At 44.9% G+C, this 23,379-nt stretch overlaps 1 protein-coding gene across 1 annotated transcript; it reads right to left on the bottom strand.

Annotated features, from left to right (window-relative positions):
• Positions 1–4,721: 4,721 nt before the first annotated feature.
• usp15 (ubiquitin specific peptidase 15) lies at positions 4,722–22,584 on the bottom strand (the record flags this gene model as incomplete). The annotated part of the gene is made up of 22 exons (XM_080518194.1): positions 4,722–6,172; positions 6,883–6,971; positions 7,892–7,995; positions 8,548–8,697; positions 8,810–8,925; positions 9,251–9,321; positions 9,485–9,766; positions 9,862–9,980; positions 10,070–10,258; positions 10,731–10,825; positions 11,144–11,227; positions 11,315–11,539; positions 11,666–11,824; positions 12,304–12,477; positions 12,919–13,066; positions 16,958–17,047; positions 17,524–17,585; positions 18,507–18,652; positions 19,455–19,581; positions 21,333–21,463; positions 21,744–21,871; positions 22,496–22,584. 22 exons carry the CDS (start codon positions 22,582–22,584, stop codon positions 5,795–5,797), a joined length of 3,156 nt encoding a protein of 1,051 aa, XP_080374320.1. The 3' UTR covers positions 4,722–5,794.
• Positions 22,585–23,379: the final 795 nt, after the last annotated feature.

The following is a 23,379-nucleotide window of genomic DNA, read 5'->3' on the forward strand; positions in this document are numbered from 1 at the left end:
AGTAAATTGAATTTACCAGAAAATTCTGGTGTGAGGTTGAACATGTTGCATCCTATCGATTAAATATTGTGTCGACGGTATACCAAGTTCAACAAAATCTCCAATTCATTTAGGATAAGCTAGAATATATTTATACATGAAGACTAATATTACAGCTAACAAATTACAACCAGAAGAATCTGTTTGGTGCCATAAAGAAGAAGACTTGGACCCAGAATTAAACTTATTCAATTAAAATGCATGGAAATTCTACTTAAAACAGCTTTAATTTAACATTTAGGGAATAACTGCGATTAAAAGTGGGTTATAATAATTCTCCTATCTTGTAAAGCTTTAAACTTAGAATCTGAAGTGTCACACACACACCTATTTCACATTTTTTTAAAAACCCAACTTATTATTGGTGGCTATTTCAGTTCACTACTTAGTAACTGGAACATTAAGTTGCCTGGGTGTTAATATCAGCCTGCAACTGTCATATGTGGTTTTATCACCTTTACATTACATTCAGTTCTAATAGGTTTTAATTGAATTATATTCAAACTCGACAAATTACTACTTTCCTGGATACCTGTAATACTATCTGATTATTTAATTTTTTGATTAAGAAGAGAAATCCGGCTGTAATAAAAGAATATAAACAATTCTCCTGACTGACAGAAACCCTGAAATGAAAGATGGAGAATCAATTAACACACAACTTGCAGAAAAATCACTTGGGACATGTTGATATAAATCACTTTATTTAAGCATTTAAAAAAATAAAAAAAAAGTTGTGAGGGTGATAAGATTTCTTTGTACAGATTCTTGCAATTATCACAGGTATCAATGATCCCATCAGCGCGTGATTGTTTACAAACACAGTGAGGTCCGGTGGTGGTGATGGGGGGGCGTGAGGGGGGGTTTCCAGGATCTCTGGTTCTCCTGTTGCAAGTCACCAGCGCCAGCAAGGCAGTAGATTGCGCAGTCATCTCCACAAGGGGCAATATATCAACCCGACCAACAGCACAAACTACTACCTCAACCAGCGCTTGGCACCTTTCTTTTGTTCTGCGGCGTTGATCCCTCTGGTCTTCTGCCTGCCGTGCGTAAAAAGGCGCACAGGGAGGGGGTTTGGGGGAAAAAAAAAAAAACGTGGCGTGCGCCCTCAGAAGGCACCGTGCCGCGGCGAGGCGAGACAGAAACCCCACCCAAAGCACCGAAAGGAGGGAGGAACACCACCTCATGTACCTTTTCTCCCCCCCCCCCACCCTCCTTTTATTTCCTGCACACTCGATCTCCTCAGATGACCTCAGTGAAAAATGACATATGGCAGGTGAGGACGCAACATTCGTCCGTCTGCCAGACCACAACCAGCCATTATGGACACTGTGGCAAACACAACAAACATCAAAATAACATCAATTAGTTCAAGTATAAGAACTACATTTGGAACAAATTGGCAGAGATACCACACGAGTGCGCAGACAAGAAAAAAAAAAAAATTGTTACGCACGTGGGGGAAAAAAACCACAAACATCGTAATATTTGACATTTCGAAGCAAATCACAAGTAGGATTGAATAAACTTTAAAGAAAAATGTCCAAAATCGCATTTTTTTTTTTTTTTTTTGCTTGCGCCACACGAGAATGGACGCAGCCTTTAAACATAAAAGTCCAAAATAAAGTAACAAAGTCAAAACAAAAAAAATCCAGACGAGCAGGATTCTGTTGGACTGGAGAAAGACGCGGGGGTTAAATTAAAAAAAAAAAAAAAGGAGACGGGTGGGTGTTCACCTTGCAGCCGAACCGCAGCAGCCTGTTTTATAATCTATTGTTGTCTGCTCCAGTCTCTCCGCCGCGCGCTCACTAAAACCTAAAAAAGTTGCCCGCGTGTCAAAGATCCGCAGAAAGGCGCACAAATCCACGCGGACTCCACGAGATCTCGTCTTCTGTCCCTCTTTCTTCTTCTTCTTCTTCTTCTCATTGCTCTCCCTCCATCCCGCCTTTCCCCCTGCCTCGGCACACGCGGGCTGCGTGTCGGGCTCGTGGTGGGAAACGAGTGGATGTGGCGGAGCGCGCGGCGTGGATAAAATTCGCGGGGAACGTCAGGACGGGCGCAGAGATGGAGAAAATACAGGAGGTCTCACTCTCACTGCTTTTTTTTTTTTCCCTTTTCTTCCTTTCTTTCCCTCTCAACGAACCAGGGGAAGGGAGAAATTGACAGAGCGCGCCCCCTGCTGGTCACATTGAGTGAATTCTCGTGATGGATTAAGAGATCACTGGCGCGTGATCCCTTTATACAACCTCTGTAATCCCGTCGGAATAACAATCGCGTTGTTGACGTTTGTGATGTTTCTCCGGTTGCGGTTTAGAGGCGCGCGGAGCGTGAAAGCAAGTCTCACGTGCACATGTTCTGCTTCATCCGTCCATCGTGTCCAGGGTCAACGGGGGTGGACGCATTCAAATTCACCTTTACATACTACGATTTAAAGTAAATCCTGTTATGAAAAATGTATTTTAATCAAATAGATTTTTTTTTTGTATAAATCAATACAAAAAAATATTATTGATACATGATATTGGGGGGGGGGACATCCCCATGACCCCGCCCCTCAATTTCCCAGTTGCCACGCCCTCCTGAAGCCCTCTGCTGCCCCCTATGGGTCACCGCTACGCCTGCTTAGGCTGTAAATTCAATCAAAATATTTGCTACAATATTCGAATCAACGTGAAACACACTGATCAATTATTTTTTGCTGTTTATTCAGAATTACCAACTCAAATTTTAACTTTATGATCATGAAGCTTTTAATTGGTAAATTTACCAGTTGGGAAAGTCTTTTTTTTTTCTTCCCAGTTTACATCCTTGATTCACTTTGTGTGAAAATACCTCACGACTATCAGAACTGTTGCTATGAAAGGTTTTAATAAGTTTGTCGCAAATCAATGACGTGTTGAGAGGGAGCTTCATTATTTCTGCACGTCCATACAAGCAATAATTAAAACCAATTAATTTGTACATAATTCAAATGCATTCATCCCAGTTTTCCCTGAGCTCCTATTCAAAAATCCAATTCTTTCTCCTTTCGTTTATAAAAACTAATAATTAAAGTCAATAAATAATCTGAATGTGACATATGTAATAAAGACTTTTGCCTTTGTTTCCTGTGCGGGGTTATGTAACTCGGCTGGGTTCTGGTTTTTCTTGGGGAGTGATGCGCTCTCTGCCCACAGCGGGGTCTTCCAGCTCCTCCCTCCCATTGGTCGGGGGGGGGGGGAGTGGGTGGTAGGGGGGGACCAGCCCTGTTCCCGGGGAACCTCCCAGCCATTGAGAACCCTCAGAACCGGAGAGAACACTGTGCCCTGTGATTTATTCCAATCAGAGGTCAGTTCACACGCCATATGAGAAGACTTACCATGCATTTCAAATTAAAAGGCTATTGCTATTAAGTAGATTTGCCAAAAAAGACGTATTAACATTTTAATTTCTATGACTTGAAACAAAAAGGGTCAGAGAAGAAAAACCAGGTCAGAACCGTCCGGAAGCTTTACACAACTTTATTGAAGATTGTGTATAAATACACATGCACATTTCAAATGTAAACCCAAGTGAACTCAAGTGCAGCCAAACCTGGAAACCCCCAATATGTCGTCATGCAAGGATGTCTGGATGATTTCTCTCTCTCTCTTTTTTTTTTTTTTTTTTGTCTTACATTAAAAAAAAAAAGTCCCAAAACAGTCATCCTTTTGATTTCTTTAAAAAATATCCCCTCCCTGACGAGAGCACAGGCAAGACTTTTCGCGAACTAGTGTGTAGATGTGAGCTCACGCCACATACCTCCCAGACCTCCCAGACCCCCCCTCCCCGTCTTGCCACGCTTTTAAATATATCGTCTGTTTATTATTAAATGCTTACATATAAATAAATAAACTTTTATCAAATGTGCACTCACAGAGTGAACTCTTATGTACAGTATTGTAGAAGCCTGTAGTAGCAATCACATTTCACTCAGTCAGGGTGGGGTGAGTCGCCCGAAAAGCAGGGGGGGGGGGGGTCGAAGCACAGAGATGCTTGGAAAGGCATGTTACACATCCAGTCCTCTGAGGCAGCAACAGGTTAAGCTTAATGCTGTTTACAATGGGGGGGAGGATAGGTAAAAAAAAAAAAAAAGCACTCTTGCAACGACCTGCCATGAAATATTCTCTCCGTTTCACGATCCTGAAAGCTGAAAGGCCTTTTAGGCAGACTCACCCCATGGATTTCAGTTTTGTCCCCCAGCCTCCCCTCCCTCTCAACTCAGGTCCACAAAGAACCCCCCCCCCCCCCCCCCCCCCCCCGTAAGGGAGGAAGTCAAACGCTAATCTTATAGAGCCAATGTTGAAGGCAAAAGACCCCAAATCCCATCACATTCAACCAAACCAAGCAACAAAAAAAAATAAAAAAAATTCATTTTTAAAAGGGAAAGAAATGAATGAAAAGGCATCGATCACAAACATGTGGTCAGTGTTCGTTCCATTCAGCGTACATTCTGGCCCTCTTGTGGGTTCCGTGACGTGGTTGTGAGGTGAAACAAAAGACGTCCGCGCGCCGACAGGAGACGAGAGGCGAACGTGCAAAGAGGAAGGCGACCGGTCCGAGATCAGGAGTTAAGGCCGAGGTGACCCCCCCACCCCCTCTTCCCCTCCACACCCGACATGAGACGACGCGTCCGATGTCAGTCGAGAACCACCGATGTCCCTAATCCCAGAGCGCCTCGGGCGAAGAGGAGGAGGAGGAGGAGGAGGAAGAGCGGAAGCGACGCAGACGATCTCGGCTAAACTTAAGACAGAGTGTTTCTAACAACCGTGTTTCCTAAAGCACTTTTGCTGCTAAAATACAATCCGCTGGGCTGTTTTTTGTGTTTTGTTTTTTTCAAAGTTAAAAACACACATGATCTAAGATCTTATCTGGCTCACGGAAGAAGGAGAAAAAAAAAAAATAAAAGCAGGAGCGTAATCGTCTAAAAAAAAAAAAAAAAAAAAAAAAAGAGCTAAATCAGAGCATCAGCAGTAGCAGCAGCGGCACGAAGCTCGGACAGTTTTGGCTGTTTGACACTTTATAAAACCACTTCTCTATTAGAAGCCTCGATTGTAGACACGGTTCACGACGGGCTCACGAAAGGCAGCTTCTCAAGCTTTTTATGTGTGAAAAAAAACCCTCTGAGAGACGAAGTTGCAGTATGTCTGGCGTTAATACAAAAGAAAAAAAAAAGAAAAAGAAACAAAGGGTGGATGGTTGGCGATTGTGCAAGTTCAAAAGGTTTCAGCGCGTCAGGAAAACTCAGTTTAATTCAGTGTTTTTAAAATATTTACACAAAAATCGAGGTGATACTTTAAAACGATATGCTAACAATGCAATTGCTCTCAAAAAATATAATATGTATATATATTTATATATTAAAAAAAAAAAAAAAAAAAAAACAGCAACAGAAAGATGAAGCGGTGGGAGATTCGCTCCGAAATCGATCCGGCGGTGGCGTTCAGGCGAGCGGACGTACAACAAATGGACGTGGCGACACACACACACACACACAGTCAGTCTCACACACACACACTCGCACGCAGTGATCCGCCACAGAGGAGGGCCCTGATTTCTGAGAGTTGTGTAACCCGGCAGCTCGTGGTCCCCGCAGTGGCTCCGCCCCTCGGGTGGCTGAGTCCGAGCCGCTGGGTGGGACCGGCGGCGCCCGCCGTCATGCTGTGTGTCCATATGGCTTTGGATGGAAAGATCCAATTCTCTCTCTCGCGCGCTCCGTGTATTCCCGCCGTTTACATCAGTTGGTTTTCATGGTGACGTCTCGATTAGGTGCCTGTTCCTCCTCCTCTTCGTCCTCCTCCTCCTCCTCCTCCTCCTCCTCTTCGTCCTCCTGCTCGTTGTCGTTTTTCCGGCGCCGGTTCTCGTTGGGGTCCTCCTCGTCGCTCTGAGCCGCGGCGGCGGCGGCCGACGCCGACGCCCCCTGAGTGGACGAGGTGCTTTTTCGCTCCCGTCTCTCCTCACCTCCGTTCTCCTCCTCATCCTCTCCCTCCTCTCCCTCCTCCTCCTCCTCCTCGTCTTCCTCCTCCTCCTCCTCCTCCTCGCGGTCCAGGGCGAAGTAGCCGGTGCCTTTCATGGTGTCCTGGCGCTGGTAGAACAGGACGTATCCAGCTTTGGACTGCAGAGACGAACAAATGTCAGACAAAACACCAAACTGCGTTTTACCTTTTCAAAGAAAACCTCTGGAATGTTTGTTTGTGTCGGATGAGTCACAAGCTATAAATTATAATTCCCCACAGGACCTATATGTAACGGCTCGTCTTCTCATTCGGGGAAAGTTTTGGGATAAATGTGGCGACAACTTGTCAAAAATTAACAGTGAATGAATCCAACCTTCTTGGATTTTTGACCCGTCTCATAACTCTTACAGTCTTTTTATCAATAGAACTTCTATTTACGTTCTCTGTAAATCGTGTCTAAAGACATTTCGTGTGCCGACTTTACAGTGGAAACACGAAAGTAAACAAAGCAATGTCACGAGGGGCTTATAACCAGAGAAATCACATGGAGCGAGATTAATTTCGGGAGGTTATATAAGGCAGATATAGAGGTTTCCCTTCCTTCCTTTGAAGTCTCCTTTTCATCCCTCGTCTGGCTTCTGTCACTTCAAACAGCAGTTTAATATTATATAGCGTCTCTGTCTCGGCACAGTCGCACGTCTCTATTGAATCAAATAGTTTGGCAGCGTCGTCATTAATTCCAGCGAGTGTGAGGATGAAATGCACATCGCTCTGTCAAACAGTGCAGTTCTGTGTCCAGCTCAAAGTGCCTTTTGATGAACACGCAGTAGGAGCAAAGCCAGTGGGGTTCGCAAACGAGGACACTCACCACGATCTGATCTTCGTTGGCAGGCGACACGCTGCTGTCGTCGTAGTTGTACCACTTGTCATCGTCTTTGTTCTTGGCATAAGCGGTGTCTGAGGAGATTTAACCGGATTAAATGCCGTCGATGGAGGTGAAAAATTATTCATCAATCAACCGCCGAGTCGGCAAAGAAAACGATTGCAGAGAAACGACCGAGAATAATTATTGCTTGTAGAAACATGCTGCTTAAGTTCAGGCCCATTTTCTTTTCTTTTCGATAAAACACAACATCAGCGGCATCTCTGTGTTAAATCATGTTCAGCCGTCAAGCACATTTTAGTTCAGGAGCCGCATGCAGCTCAATTTAAACTCTGAAAGGCTTCAAATTTCTTTGTTGTGATGAAAACCTCTATATTTTCACAAAAGCCAAACAATTACAACCAAAACTGACAACAATCTCAACATAAAGTCAAATTTAATGACAATTCCTTGTGCAATATACAATGAAATGTCCTAAAAAAAAAAAAAAAAAAATCATTTTTCAAAAGTTGCATTATGGACATGGATTTGCACTCGGGTAGTTTTTGATGTTTGACTGCATTTTGTGAGAATAAAACACAATCATACCGTCTGAAATACAAAGGCAATCCCTGAAAGCTAAATTTGGTACATCACCGAAAGGCCCAGAACAAAAACGCCAGCATGTTGTAAACAATTCTTGCAACAACAGTCCAAACTAAATGTAATTAAATTGTTTTTTTTTTTTAATTAAAGAGCTTGAAGCACACGGATTCCTCTTTAAACGCGGCCAGACCCCGACTGGAACCTGCCTGTGATCCGCTGCTTTTAAAAAAAGAGCCTCAAAGGCCGACAGTGATGCAAACCTCAAGCTTGTTAGTGAGAAATGTGTACACCGCCTCTGAAGAAGCAGCTAAAAGGCAGTGACGGTTCTGTATTGGGAAGTGAGAGGACTATAAATACTTTGGCAACTAAAGAGGTTATCGAGTTTGTTTGTTTGTTTTTCGTGACTTACAGTGGCCGCCGCCCATCCCGCCGTAGTGGTTTGATACGGCGATGAGGTCGTAGCGACAGGGTCCGGCGTTGGGGTTAATCAAGAATTCAGACATGTCCAGATCTCTGCAGGGAAAAAGGAAAAAAGAATAAACTGGTCATCTGCACATCAGCACGAGTGGGAAACAACAGAGCAGAGTGTCACACTGAAAGCCATGGAACGAAACGGCACTAAAAACTGAAAAACGGCAGGTTTTAAATCACTTTCTCATTGAATAAAATCATTTTAGTTTAAACACTCAGAAAAAGAATTGTCAGTGCAAAAAACGGAAACTGAAAGATGGCATATGTAACACATACTTCAGAAATTTAATTAGAACATATCGTTTTCAATCCGCTCGCTACTTCAACAAACTCAATACTTTAAGAGTGGACCGTTTCAATTTAAAACACTGATCTTTCAGTATAACAGAGAATTCAATCCCAAAATTGACCATTATTCTCAATCCACATATCACAGAATGTCCCAATAAACTGCATCCGTTGTTGTGTTGTGAATCTGCACCTTCGGCGCCGTGCGTGAATGACGTATTGTGGATTTGCAGGGGGGGGATGAAAGCATGGAAAATCTACGATGGTGACAAAACAGGCCCCCCCCCCCCCCCCCTGGATGCGTACCTGAGCGGGAAGTCAACGAGCGAGTCCAGCTTGTCCCTCATGTAGCGGCTGTAAGAGAAGCGTTTAAGGTGGACCACCAGCACCGGCGGCAGCGACCACAGGTCCAGCTTTTTCGTCGCCTGTTGATGCTGCTTACAGTTTGGACAGTACCTGCGAGAGCAGACACACGGTCACGTTCCCACAGGGCTGTGCGTGCTCCGGCGGCTGGCCCCCGCCGCTCGCTCGTAACTCGTTTGGCGGTTGCGACGGAGGGTTTTCTCACCAGGGGTCCTCGGCTCCCAGTTTCTCCATGGTGGTAAACAGCTCGATGCAGTCCTTGAGCTTGAAAAAAGCCTTTTTCTGAGGTTTGTACTCCATGCTCTCATGCTTGTTGAAGTCCTGAAATCCAAGTCGGACACTCTTTTCACAACTTTGCCACGTTGAACTACACACAGATGACCTAATTTATCAAAACACTCCTTTCACAACATCTTTGATTCGGAGATTTTCGACTTCAGACAACCAGTTTGGGTGCTTCAATATTGACCAAAGATTTATTCATAGAATTGAACGTATCACTCTTACTTGGGTAGCAGCAGTGAATTTAAGACATAAAACTGCCTTTGCCCCACAATGATAGCTGCTAAAAGAGCTACCTTGCCACATATGAACTGTAGTAGAGACAGTGTGTTCATTAAAAAAAAACTAAAACAAGCCGTTTTACCTCTACAGCAGTCTCATCAAAGTATTTCTTCTTGATCTCCAGCTCCCAGTCCAAAGAGAGATACGAGCGGTCTGTTAAACACACAAAATCATGTCCTTTTTTAAAATGTGCTTTCCACTATTCCATCCTCCTATCCAGTACATGTTTTACCTCAGAAAACTAAACCATTTCTGTCTTGTTCTATGCGCCAAAATAAACGACACTGTGCTTATGCATTGTACTCAGATTACCTACCGCTAAGTCGGAGGTGTCCCTCGTCAAAGCGGATCTGCCTCGTGTCTTCCTTGATGAGCGAGAAGTCCGTTTTGCCCATGTTGTTGAACTGGAATGTAAATAGTCTCTTTCGGTTGTGCCCGGCTGTCTGCTGGCCTTTGGTGGAGTTGGTGGGGCCGACCACGCCGTTCTCCAGCTCGTTGTCCCCGCCCACAGAGTCCTCCGATTGGCTGTTGTCGTTCTCTGAGGGAAGCTCCTGATCCTGGCTCGACTCGTCGTCCTGCTCGTCGGTCTCCATCTCACCTGGAAGGAGGCAGAAACGATCCGAGTAAGAAAGAAAAAAAACATAACGCTGAATGGTGATAATGCCGGGGAAAATGCTGCGACGGTGCACTCACTTGGCGACCCCTCCTCCAGGACTCCATTAGTGGCATTACCATTGACCGTGTGTTGTTTGGATGGCTGCGTCTCTTCACAGTCCTCCTCATCTTCCTCAACCGAAGATCTCACAAACCGACTGCAAGCACAAAACTCGTTCAGTTGATCACACGTGGCACCAGGTCAACCTTCGCGGAGTTCCCCTCAGCGTCTGACGGCGAAACCCACCAGAGGCGCAGCAGCAGCATGTTGTAGAGTTTGTCTTCACTCAGGGTTCTGGGGACGGCGATGAGGAAAGGCTGTCCGAACAGTGGCGTGCTGGTGTGGTTATAACCCGACTGTTTGTACTTTTCCCTCAAGTGCACTGGGATTACTACGTGGTCCGTGTCCTCCACTCGGTTGACTGCCACCTCGAAGCTGCAGATTGAAATGTGGAGAACACAAGTACGTTAATGAAATGGGATGTCATTGCAACATTAAGAAGAAAAAAAAAAAGCAACCGTCGTATCAAGTCAGAACTTGGTGAAAATGACCAAGCAGTCCAGTGTCATTACGGCTCTCGACGTTTGAGGAGAACCAACAACAGATAACTGAGGAACCTGGTGACCAAAGAGCTGGAGGAAACCTTGTGATTTCAACCTACAAACCTTAAATCACTGAACAAATGCTATTTTGTATGAATAATGCAAAAATAGGAGGTGACCCTTCTTCAAGAACGGAAGCCGTCTTATCCTCAGTAAGGCTGAATTTTATTTAATCACTTTATGATTAATGACTAAAACTTTCTAATATTGTGGAAAAACCTTGCGAGCCGACAATTTGCCTACAGTTTGGTGATCGTGATTTCAGTCACGCGACGATCAGAGAAGAAACGACTGACGACACTCACACATAGATGTCGTCTCGTTCCATTATGCTGCTGAGGTTTTCGTTGGTGGCAAAGATTCGGTGGAAGCGGTGGTTGTAGATGTCGGTCACAATCATCTGGGAGCCAAAAGACGATCAGATCAGAAAAGGTTAACAGACACGAATAAAACAAATCGCTCGATGCAATGATTTCCATGCAGGATTAAATGTAAATGTTTGCTCGGATGCGGCCCTGATTTAGAGTCTCTTTCTGCCTTTTGTCATCCTCACATAATCCACATGAAAAAGACGCAACCCAACTCGCAGCTGCAGACAGTTGAAAAGGGACTGGACTATTTTGGGTTGTACTGTCCAAGGAGTTGTCAGCATTATAGTGTGATGGCTCACAACAGGCCGGGTTATTGCACAGAGCGGCGCTGACTGTGAGGTTTATACCTTTTCAGCAGGGACTTCAGACAGGGCGGAGAGGGAGGTGCACAGATCAGAGATGTAGCCCACCTTTGGAACGGTCAGCTTGTACTGCAATTCAAAATAAAAGACGACTACTGCTCACTTGTGTTCCCACGAAACCATCGTGTCACCGTTACTGGAGCGGTCCGTTATTACCTGTGTGGGTTTGGCCAGAGGATCCAGTCTGACTAAGTAAACCTCCAACGTCCGCTCCTTCTTCATGGGAAGTGGCAGGGTCAAGTAGCAGAACGGATCGAAGGTCACCGAGACCTTGGCGCACACAGGACACACTAAAGTGGACTTGAACAGGCCGTGGAAGATGTCCACGATGATGGAGTCATTTCTCTTAATGTGGTTCTCCCACGCTTCTTCTGCAACAACCTGGAAGTGACAGCAGAACAAAAACTACTTGTTAAAAATGAGTCTTGAAGTGTGAACTGTTCAATAATCATTGCCTTTCCTAAAACTCTGTTTTATACCCAAACGCATCAGCTGTTCAGTTCTCACCTTATCAGGTCGCCCATTAGCATCCTTAAGCTGGATGTAGGGCTTCTTCCTGATGCGGTTCAAATCCTCGTGAAGGCCGTCGAGAAGGAAAGCAAGAAGCTCATGCGAGTCCTGCTGCTGGTAGCCTGAGAACTGGGGTGCGAATCGGCCCACCTGGGTCTTTTTGGTAAAAACAACAACAACAACAAAAAAAAATCAGTTTTTTACTTTTAAATTCCAATGGAAAAGAAAAGCAGAAGGCAAAATAGAAAAACGGAGATGTGCAATTTACCCCCTAAAAAAGTGAAGAGGACCAAATCCATTTTTGTTCTCTTCTAAATATATTTGTTTGTGTGTGCTTCCAGAAAAAAAAAAACATTTCCTATTAATGCAGTCTACACAATAGTTAGCTATTAACCTTTAGATCCAATAAGGTTCTTTACATTCATTGAGGATGATTTATCACCAGCTTACGACACGTTGCAGATTTGCACAATGTGGCTGCTACATAAACAACTCGGTGCTATGCAGTCAGACCGCGCAGGTCAAATTGTCGGAACTGAGAATAACGACGGCAAACAGTCCTTCCAACAAATACAAGTCTGCAGGGTACATGCAGGTTTTCACATTTCTGCATTATTTCCCATGCAATCAATCACCTTGAAAGGCCTTGGTGTGACGTAGCTGTATTTGCCCGACCACAGCTGCTTAATAAGCTCGGCGTAGGCTCTGGCAATCTCCCCCTTCATGCCCAGCGGGTTGTCCTCGTTCAGCTCGTCTGTGTACTTGTCTTTCAGGAAGAACTCCGTGAGTGGAGGGATATTGCTTAAACACTGAGACAAAAGAGGTATAAAAAAAAAGAGAGAGAAGAAGATCAGCTTGGATTCAGGTCACTCACAAATCATACATTTCAGACATTTATGCCACCGCTGCCTGGACATTTAAGTATGAATACAATTTGGTAACCAGATTAAAAAAGATGGTTTAGTGATGCAATAGGATAAACAGATTACAGAAAAAAAATACTAATACTCCATGGCATGAAAGTTAATGTTAGTTTTCTTTTTTTTCTCAGTACTATCTCAGTATCTCCATGTGCAAACTGCACCATTATAAACACATGTAAACTTTGTGCAAAGTTAATTTGTATGTTCCCATGTCGCTTGTCCAAAATCCAAATGTCCAAATCTTACTAGCTCATTACATAAAGCTTGAGATTTAAAAGAGTCGATATGGCTTTTCAAAGATTCTGATGCTGCCTAATCGCTTGTTACCTGCACAGCAGAGTTCATGAAACAGGTGTTGCCCAGATTGGAGAGTCCGCAGAGGCCTGACCGCTCGCTCGGCCGACTCTGGTCGGAGTAGTCATAGCTGTTGCTGTAGGGGTGGTAGGACGGTAAACTATAGCTCGAGTTCTTCACACTGCGGAGTCAAACAAAAGAAAACGAACACAAGGACAGGTTTCACAAGGAAGTAAAATAAATGGATCTAGTAAACAGCACTATGACATGAATAGAAAGTTAACCATTTACTTTCAAAACAGTAAAAAGACTAAAACAAGAAGACAGCTGCAGATTTTACCGATACTCTGATCCACCCCACAGAACAAAAATAGTACTGCTGCTGTTAAGGAGTGTTTTTAAGTCCTGGTCATTTTGGTGCAGCTCCCCAACATATATTTAATCCATTTGTAACCCTATAGACCTGATCCAGGGCAGTGCTTTAGCACTGAAACATCCGATACAGATGTGAATAATCCTGATGCAAGTTTTTAACATCTCCCGCCACCAACACACCTGATTGTAATGAGTGGCGTGTTTTTTAGATTGTGATGGCACAGCAGTCAGACTCAGGTGTGCTGGAGCAGAGGCACGTTAAAAACATGCAGGTCTGTCGTCGCCAGGATTTGAAACTTCTGATCGAACAGATGAAGGGCAGTTGTACCTCAGCACCAGGATTAGAAAAAAGGTACCGCATATAATCAATAGAAGCTTTAAGGTAGGTCTTCCCAAACTGCACTTATCAGCAGACCTCTGGGGGACAGGCAGAGCAGAGTTGGTCGTTTCTGGCTCCCACTGGTCAAGAGAAACCGCAGTAATGGTGTTGGGGGTAGTGGCCTCGCAGTTCAGCACACGGTGGTCCACCCTCCTGCTATCCAACTCCACCGCCTCAGGCCTCAGGCACCACCAGCAACACAGGAGCATGACATCTCAGCTCCACCCCGGCCCACATGTCCGCGCGAAACTACGCGACTGGCAGCCTGGGTGGGGGTCAGTCGGGTTGCATGTAAAGTTCAGTTTTAACAGCGGTTGTAAGCAAAGTCCAAAGTCTCCACGGCTGAGTCCAGGTGAGTTATCCCAGCCCAATCCAGCAGGAGTTTCAATTTAGTCCCAATGAAGTTCAGGCCTAAATTTGACTTTTCGCAAGTCCAGCTCAGGCCAACACACATCCCGAGGAATTCACAAAAACACACGTGTATGATCTTTCTTAAAGCCAAGTCAGCGGCTCGCCTCTTCTCTTCTCTCCCCTTCTTCTTTTTCGAGCTCGACCGCTGGTCATCTTGTTATCCTCTCCGCCTCGGATCCCTTCCCCCTGTCCTATGCTGTCCCGTCCTGTCCTCTGCTCCTCCCTCTGGCCTGCCTGCTGCTCTCTGCCGCTCTACGGCTACCGGCAGATATTTATAGCAGCGGCAGCAGCAAGGATGCTCAAGACTACTGCTACCGAAGCTAGAGGTGCACAGAGAGAGAACGAGGGAGGGAGGGAGGTAGAAGCAGAGAGAATTGGGGGGAGGGGCGGACAGTACGAGGGGTGGGGGGGGGGGGGCTGACAGAAGAGGAATGAGATGGGGATGGAGGGAGCAGCTGATCCACTGCATCCAGCTGAGGCTGCAGTATTCACAGACCCGGCTCTCTCAGTATCTCGCGCGTATATACATTAACACGTTATGCCGACACATCATTTAGGCCCCTTTTCTTGTAGATGCCACACACACACTCAACTGTGTTTGCCCCACACCACGACACACTAACACACAAATTCATTTCGCTCCGTTGCCGTTAAAAATGCACCCGGTGACACGCGAAGCCAGCGTCCCGAGTAAATCACACTTTTGACAGTCCCGCCCTCCTCCTTCTTTAATATGCCATGACGGTCTGCATGTGCGCTTTAAAAAGGGGGAGGCTCTAAATAAATAAAGTAGAACCCAGGGAAGGGGCTGGTCTGATCACAGAGGGCAGTGTGCGTAGAAGCGGGCGATGAGGAGCGGGAGCAGATGAAATGCATTCTGAAGGTCACTCACAACTGCGCAACCTGTGCATGGCAATGAGCTCGGGGGAGAGAGGTAGATGGAGCATCAGATATGAAGAGTGGGGGGGGGGGGGGGGGGACAGAATCAGGAGACGCCACCTCCAAGTCTGTGACACTTAACTGCCATTACAAAGCGTCGCTACCGCAGCTCAACAGACGGCACCGAAACCGCAAAATCAAAAAGACAAGTGTTATGTAATATGGGAACACTTCATACGAGGAGGGGGAGGGGGGCGGGGGGATGCAGCTGCATGCATAATTCAAAGAAAACGACAGCACCAGCACTAGAGTGAATCAGGGACAGGGGCGCTGCTGGGACCGAGGCTCCAATTTCCCCCCAACTCACCCACTGTATTCATTCCACCATCGACCAATACTATGCAGAGAAAGATGTAACTGCTGTAACACCGAGCTGTCGGATGGAAATATGGAACTTAAGTTCAAGACGAGCTTTAAATATTCTGCCTTCAAAGATACTTAGTGAATCTGCCTTCTTCTGTAGAGCCACTGATCATCAGGGGAGGGGAGGAAAAAAAAGCTGATTTCCCTCAATATCGATTCTTGGGTGGCCCAAGCTTGGGGCCACTTCTGCATTCCAATAGTATTAACAAATGCGACAGTGTCTATAGCCAAGAAAACACACACACACACACACACACACACACGCACTCACAGAGACAGACACACTCCTGCATGCAGTAAATCACACACATTAGATGGAAGCAGGGAAGAGTGAAGTGTTCGAGGACAGCAGAGGGAGTACAGCTCCACCCCACAGCTGAGCAGTGCTCTCTTACAACATGGCTGACAGCAACTGTCCCAAATTGCAGTTAATTCAAAAGGTTGTCAAACACTTCAAAAACCGAATGACGAAAGATAAAATCTAAATATATTACTGCACAAGAGCTGCATGACTGAGCGTACGCCGAGATTTAGTTGTTAACAGATGTATCTGCTGGTTTAACATTTTGTGACACATAAGGACACTTTGATAGACGAGAATGATGAATCTGGTCATCAAACAAGAAAAATGAATAAGAATGTAATATTTAAATTAATGGATAAGTTCCTTTTATTGGCACCAGACACATGACTGTGTAACTTAAGCATAAAGCTGAAGGTCATTGAAAGACTTTATGCTTACCTGCAATGTTTCTGAAACTCTTGAACATGATTGTTTTTCTGAGGTCAAAATCTTGAAAATATATTTATGTTGCAAATACACAGCTGCATTTCATCATCCAAAAGTTGGACCAAGGAGGTATTTCTGATTAATTATCTTTTATTTAGTTGAGATTCATTTGGATCAATAAATTAACTGAAGGTTGCAAATTGCAAGAAAATAGATTCCCCCCCCCCCCCCCCCAGTTTTACAAAGTTAATACAAGCTGCAGTAAATACTTTCTTGCCATCTGTGTAGAGACTTTAAGTGATTCTGAATACAGCTAAACATAACGGAAAAAGACAAACATTAGTTCTTACTAATAAAATAGATAATCGACTTTGTAACGGACCTGGATTTTGTAGTCATTTGGCAACACATCAACACTCATCATGCAACTCTTGCTCAGCGTCACAGATGTAAGGAACCACTTCTAGAGAGCACTGCTGTCAATAAAGGCAATTCAAAAAGATCGATCCCACGTAAACTCCTACCCCCTCCATGCCGTCAGCTCCTGCAGCTGAATCCGCATCATCGGGAGATCGTTTAAATTCACAGCCAGAGATAGGCCTTCATCTATGTTTGATTAACTTTATGGCGCCATGCTGTAAACCATTTCATCAAGTATGACTGAAATATGGAATGAATGCAAATGGTGCTGAAACGGAGCTCAGGCTAAATCTACAAACTGAAATTGCATCATTTCGCCGAAACATCTCAATACAACTTCAATTTTTTTCAGCCAGGTTTACGGGGAGGCCTGCTGTGTTAAACCTCAGGCTCCATCTCTGGCTGTTGGCATTCAAACCCACCCCTCGGCTATTCAACCCACAACTACTCCTTACTTCCTGCTGTTGAAGCTGCTGTTATGATTGTTTGTGAGAGATGAAGGCGAGATCTTTGGCAAAGCAGAGAGATTGGAAGCACCAGATGACCTTCAAAAGATAAAGAATAGATCATGAGTTAGAATAGAAAATAAAAGAGCTGTTCCAGAGGGTGTGCGAGTGTCAAATCAAACTGGAATGAGATCAAATAAACGGAGTGGCATGTCAGCAACAAAAGGTCGAGCAAAAAGACTGAGGAGAAGTGGTCGCGGGAGGAGACTTTCCAAGATGCTGCAGTGACATAGCAGAAAAACTCTAATGGCTACACATTCATTGCTGCCATTTCCAATGGCATGAAGGGAAAGTGGCGCAACATTCCATGTTACTTTACCCCCCCCCCCCCCCCCCCTAAACATACTACATGCAGTCCTAAGCATTTAAGCATTACATCGCATGCGTGTGATCTTGTGGAAAGCTGGTAGCAAAACAGTGGTGCTTGAGCAGTGTGGAAATCGAATTCCAGGTTTGTGACATTAACTCCTGCGACTCAAGAGAAATACAGGCCAGAGGATGTGCTTTTCACTCACTTGGGTGCCGTGGAGCCTCGAGGCCATGAGCCATCCTCATTCTTCTGCTCGATAACAAGAACCTGCGGGAGACGGCAGAGAGACAAGCGGACTGCATCTGCTTCTTTCACGAAAAAAAAACTGTTCGTATCCCATTTTCTGATGTACAGAAACTGAACAGGTATTTGTTTTGTTTTTATAGAAAGAGTTCCATTTAGTTTATATACATATGTAATTATATCTCAAGTTTAATGAATGACACATTTACAGAAAACACATTCAACCTGAACCTTCCATCGACATGTCAATCATACTGCGGTTGTTTCTAAAAAGGAAGGACAGGGAGCTGAACGATGTTATCTGCTGTGACATGGAGATTTTGTCCGATGCTCGTCGATCTGGTGAGACGATAGGTTGATTCTGTGATCTCCACACAGCCAGGCGACTCAATTAATCCGCACAGAGCCAGGTGGATTCCCGGACGTACAAGGACATTCTAAGCAGCTTACAAAGTGCAGCTGAGTGGAAGACTTGGAAGACTACTGGTGGCTGCTTGACAGTCAGCGACTGCACCCAGTCTCGGAAAAACGTGATTTAAATATCCCAGGTTTTATTCTTTACTTTTCCCCGAGTTTTTCTATTTTAACCTGCTCATATCAGGGTATTTCTATATTTATATTCATCAAAGGAGAAACCTGGTAGACCGTAATAACAACAAAATATAGGCTTTAAAAGTAAAGCAAAGGAGGAAATCATCACAAATGCCTAGAACATTGAGTTTTTGTTGCCTGGGAAAGATGGTCACCGATTGCAGATGGAGACAGAGCAGATAGGGGAAGGTTTTTCTTGACTTCCACTCACATACATTTTCATTCTTTGCCAGTCACATTTTCAGTGTTGAGCTTTGGAGTAAACGCTGCATTTTGCCTTCACTCGCTATGAGCTCTTTATAGTCATCCACAAAGCGAAAAGATTGTGTCAGGTGAGAGTAGTAAAGGTCCTACCTGCCCTTGGTAGAGGCCGGCGTCCTGGATGGTGCTGTCAGGTTTGTTGAGAGGCTCAAACGTGTTGCTCATGTACCTGTTCCACAGCCGCGTCTCCTTCTCGTCGGGGATGCTGAACAGCTTCCTCATTTCCTTCTCAATCAGGTCTGCAGATTATCAACAGACATATCAGTGTCTTGTCCACAGCACAGTGGAACCATTAAGCTATGGTACGAAAAGATAAGCCACATTTTGACCACAAAGGAGGAGCTTATCATTGAGAACAGAATTAGTCACTTTGAATGACAACCTGTATACGGAAATCAAGTTTCACGAGAAGTATATGGCGAGTCCTGTTACTTTAAGCCACTTTAATTCAGAGGGCACACATTCAGCCGTGTTTCATATCAGTTGAGCCAGTTGGAGGAAAAAAGATAAAGCAACCATTAAATATGGATAACTGTAAATTGTTTGGTTAGTCTGGTGCAAAGAAGTAAGTTTATGGACGATTAATTAACTTTCTGGGGGAAAGTAATGTTAGCAAGTTTGGAAAGTGAGGAATAGTTATTGTAGTTAATGCTTTCTATGTAATTTGTCACACTTTAGAATTTCAGCGTGGGGGCCGGAATTGAGCATTTGGTTGGCCAGGTTTAGCTCATGTGTCATGTGTCCAAAACCCCTTAATTAGAGGGTCAAATAGTGCCAATAAATCTCTCTAAAAAAGTTGTGTAAAAAGTTGTTCAGACGACACTTTAATCATAAAAGCAGTATCGATAATTCAGAATTTGTAAATGGGGGGGGTCCATCTTCCAAACAGCTTTGCTGTATAGAATAGCAGCTACACAAAAAATATATGGAGTAGTTTACAGAACAAAAACACTTAAAAGTACAATTTGAAAATTGAAACCCTACATTGGGAACTAAATTGAATTGCTTCCGGCTCAGTTAAGGCGATTCCCTCGTACGTACCTATTGTGTCAGCTTTACTGAAGCGTCTGGTGATGACATTGTCCATGTTGCTGTCTTCACAGAGCTTCAGCTCTGTCAGGTACACCTCCACCTTGCAGTGCTTCACAAACATACCCTGTTCCACCACCTGCAACAACACCACCCCATTGAAAACTGTTCATTTCAATTTCACCGAACCAAGTATTTTTTTCGTTCACCTTTACAAAACACACATGAGTAACTGAAAAGCAAAAGCAAATCCAACAAAACCGTTTTTTATTACTTTATAAACAATAAAAGGTAGCAATTCCATGAAAGTACAAGATGTGGTCTGGACAAAGTCAAAGATAAGCCTCTGCTGCCCCCTGTTTTACTTGTACAAGCCTCCATGCGAGATGACAGCACAAAAAAAAAATTAAAAATACAACCTCTTTAACTCAGTCAGCCAAACAAACACCTTTAAGTTTCCATTTCCCAGATTTAAGACAAAAACAAAACTGTAACATCAAGTTGTGGGTTGAGCTACTTTCTCTTTCTGTGGGAAAACAAAAGTAGCGACCGCTGCCCCGCTTGCCACTCGTCCAGTGTCCCGATAGGAACAGAGTCAGAGTGAAGTGCCTAAATTAGCAGCGCCTCGTGGAAACAGCTGAGGGGTCTCGGCCTATTTATTTCACCGCTGAGCCCCTCAAACACTCATTTACACAAGCAGTAACAACTTCACAAATGTCCCAGAGAACCGTGACCGTCATGCCGCACACCCCTCCCCACCCCCCCCACCCAAAAGAACAAATCTACCGGTGGGCCAGTGATGCCCCTCGGTACCACATTCATGGGTCTCTGCGCTCAGAGCAAAAGTCCAACTCGTCGGCAAACCCGATGGCGGAATTTCTCGAATCAAAGCCGAGTCAGAACCGCTTACCCCACCCACACCCCCTCCTCCCATACTGGCTATGCTCTCACAAGCTTTCACGCCGACTTCTCTCAGAGTGACCTCAGCCGGCATTCCTCCACTTCAAAAAACAAGGACGTAGGCGCACTCCGCCGCTGTTGGCAGGCAGACCAAAAGAGGACTGCATAAGGAACTGTAGCGGCGAGTCGCTACAATCCGAAATCCTTTTTATCGTGGTCGTACCCCCATCCCACACTCCCCAGGCTGTCAAACAGAAGCAAAGACATGAAGTAAGAGAAAAACTAATAATGAACCTCCTGCATGTTGTGTCTCGCAGATCGCTCCATGTAGCTTTTCAGTCATCTAGAACGTTGCCTGAAAATAGAAACCCTGCCGCCACCCGATACGTCCCATGACATACATGGCGAAAGGGGAGGGTCAATAAAAGGGGGAGAACGAACGAGAGAGAGAGAATGATTGAAACGGAAGGGGAAGCGGAACCTCTTCCAGCAGCCATAATGCAATGACTGGCAAGATTTGAAATGGGCGGCTTGATATGGCAGACCCTGGTAACATGAAAAACTTTCACAGATGTGAGTCCATGACTTCAAAGTGAACAATCCTAAAATAAATAACTGCAGTTTAAGATTGTAAAGTCTCGGATGACAGTCCACCATCACTGTCACTTATTTTCGATGCCATATACATATCCCATTCATAAGACCTATGTTGTGTAGTTTCCCAGAGTTCAACTCTTCAATCCAAACTTCGCAACTTGACAAACATGACAAAGTGTTACAAACTGTCGCAACAAAGACTTTCTTCTTATCACATTTAAAATAATCACCACAGGCTCAGCTCCCTTTTTAAAACTGTCTTCTACATCTTGCACATTATAAAATAACACTAACAGTGAGGACATGTTCTGCACATGATACAATGCACACCATAGCCACAAATATTGTCACAAAAAAACATTCAATCCCTTCAGGTAATATCTGAACACTGACCTTCCGAGCGATTGGTTCCTGCCCCTCTGTCAGCCCATACCAGCTGACAAGTTTATTCCAGCCTTCTGTTGGAACAAGGATGTAGTCCAGCTCATCGATGAGGTGCTCCTTGATTGCCAACACGTCCCCATCTAAATGAAGAGAAAAAGTAGGGAGATACAAAGTGCATTCAATAGGTTACCACTTACACCACTGTCTCTGCTCTGACTGTCTCAAACGACACAAAACACACAAAGAAAATGCTGGAGCGTTTTCTATGAATCCCCACTCCCAAAAGGACAGCTCAATAGAGTAAACAAACAATGCTCGGTTGTTTTTCTTTCTCTTCACCCCTCTTGCTCCTTCCAGAATAATAAACCCACGTTATTATATTATTTCAAGTTAAACAGAATGAACCAGTAGTAATCTTACCTCTGAGAAGACCAGAGTTATCAACTGGACCTGGGTAGACATTCTGATCACCCATCTGGTATTTGTCCCAACTGTCAAACCCCACATATTTCTTCCACTGCTTGAACCAGTGACTATCCACAAGGTACCTGTGAAGAAGGAACCCGGAATCATGTCAGCCGAGAAGTTTGCAGGTAGAAAAACAATCTACTGTGCAGTCATCAAATGGGACTCGGGGAGGCAAACGTTTACACACTGACATATGTAACTTTAGATTTCCTGACACCGAGTTGAGTTCAGGTTGCTGCAAGCATAGCCAGCTGGCTCTACGATTTTGACAGGTGGTTCTTTTCCGACTCCGCCCTGCTGAAGTCGACGGATGAACCCGCTGACTGGCGGACCACTCGGAGCGGCGGTGAACTAGCCACTTAGCCGTTAGCATGCTAACAAGCCAGAACCAGTGGAGCCTCGATAGCGTGTCATCGGACAAAAAGTGAGTAACTATTGAGACAGCAGCGGGTATATCCATCAGGGTAGAACTCACAGAGTATATATGGGGGGCTCAAGGTTTATCACTAAAGTCTACCAGTTAGTGTTAGCTTCAGCGCCGCTAGCCTGCCGAGCTGTCACACATGAAGCTGGCAGGCTACATATTGCTAGCTCAGACCGGACTGTCAACACGGCCCGTCCGCCGGCCTTTCCCACTGACAGCCTCGGCAGAGCCGGCCGACAGCCGCGCGGCATCTTTAGGCGGAATTCAGCTCGCCCCTCACCATGTGTCTCCCTTTCTCAGCTGTGTTTTCTGCAGCGCCGCGACCTCTCCTCTCTGGGTATCCAGATCCGCCGCTCCTCCTTCCGCCATCTTTCCTCAGACATCACCCGCTGCATGCTGGGAAAGCGCGGGGCGTTACCGAGCTACGTACTGCGTGACGCCGCCGCCGTGGCCAATCAGCGGTACGCTCGCGGACCAAGACAAGCGTGACACCCAGTGGTGGAAAAACTTCCAGAAAATGCTGAAAACTGCTCCATCATTGTGGCTGCCACTCACCAAATCACTGTCCCTGTCAAACATGTTGGATGATCTTACAATAGCACTGAGCGTTGAACAGTAGATACAACAAAACCACTTATTGGACCACAGGTTCAGCAAATAATGGAGAGAGGTGTCACCCCCTGAGAAATCTGTATATTTCTGTGCAAACATCATGTGCATGAATGGATTTAATGGATTTCCCTAAAGTCCAGTCCCCAAAGCACTTTGCTGTGTTATTCATGTTCACCTATTCACACACCAATGGAGGCAGCCGCCATGAAAGTTACTCACTCCATCCATCGGGAGCAATTTGGAGGTCTTGCTCAAGGACACTTGATGTGGACGTGGGGAGATTGAAAGTCAAACCAGCAACCTTTCAGTTGAGAGACAATCACTCAACCAACTGAGCAACAGCCTCCCCCAAATCCTTTATTCAGCAAATAATGAAGTGGCAGGGGATTGTGGACCCTTTCTCTGGGAAACACGGGGCCCTATATACCCTATACACAATAGATTTTACATAGTTTATTATCTTTATCTTTATAAAGCTTCTACTATATTTCTTCCCCTTTTATGTGCTTCATTTTAATGTATTTCCCCGGTGTCCTTGCAGAGGGCTGTGTC

Source organism: Blennius ocellaris (assembly GCF_963422515.1).
Source record: "Blennius ocellaris genome assembly, chromosome: 22".
In the NCBI taxonomy this organism is placed as follows: Eukaryota; Metazoa; Chordata; class Actinopteri; order Blenniiformes; family Blenniidae; genus Blennius; species Blennius ocellaris.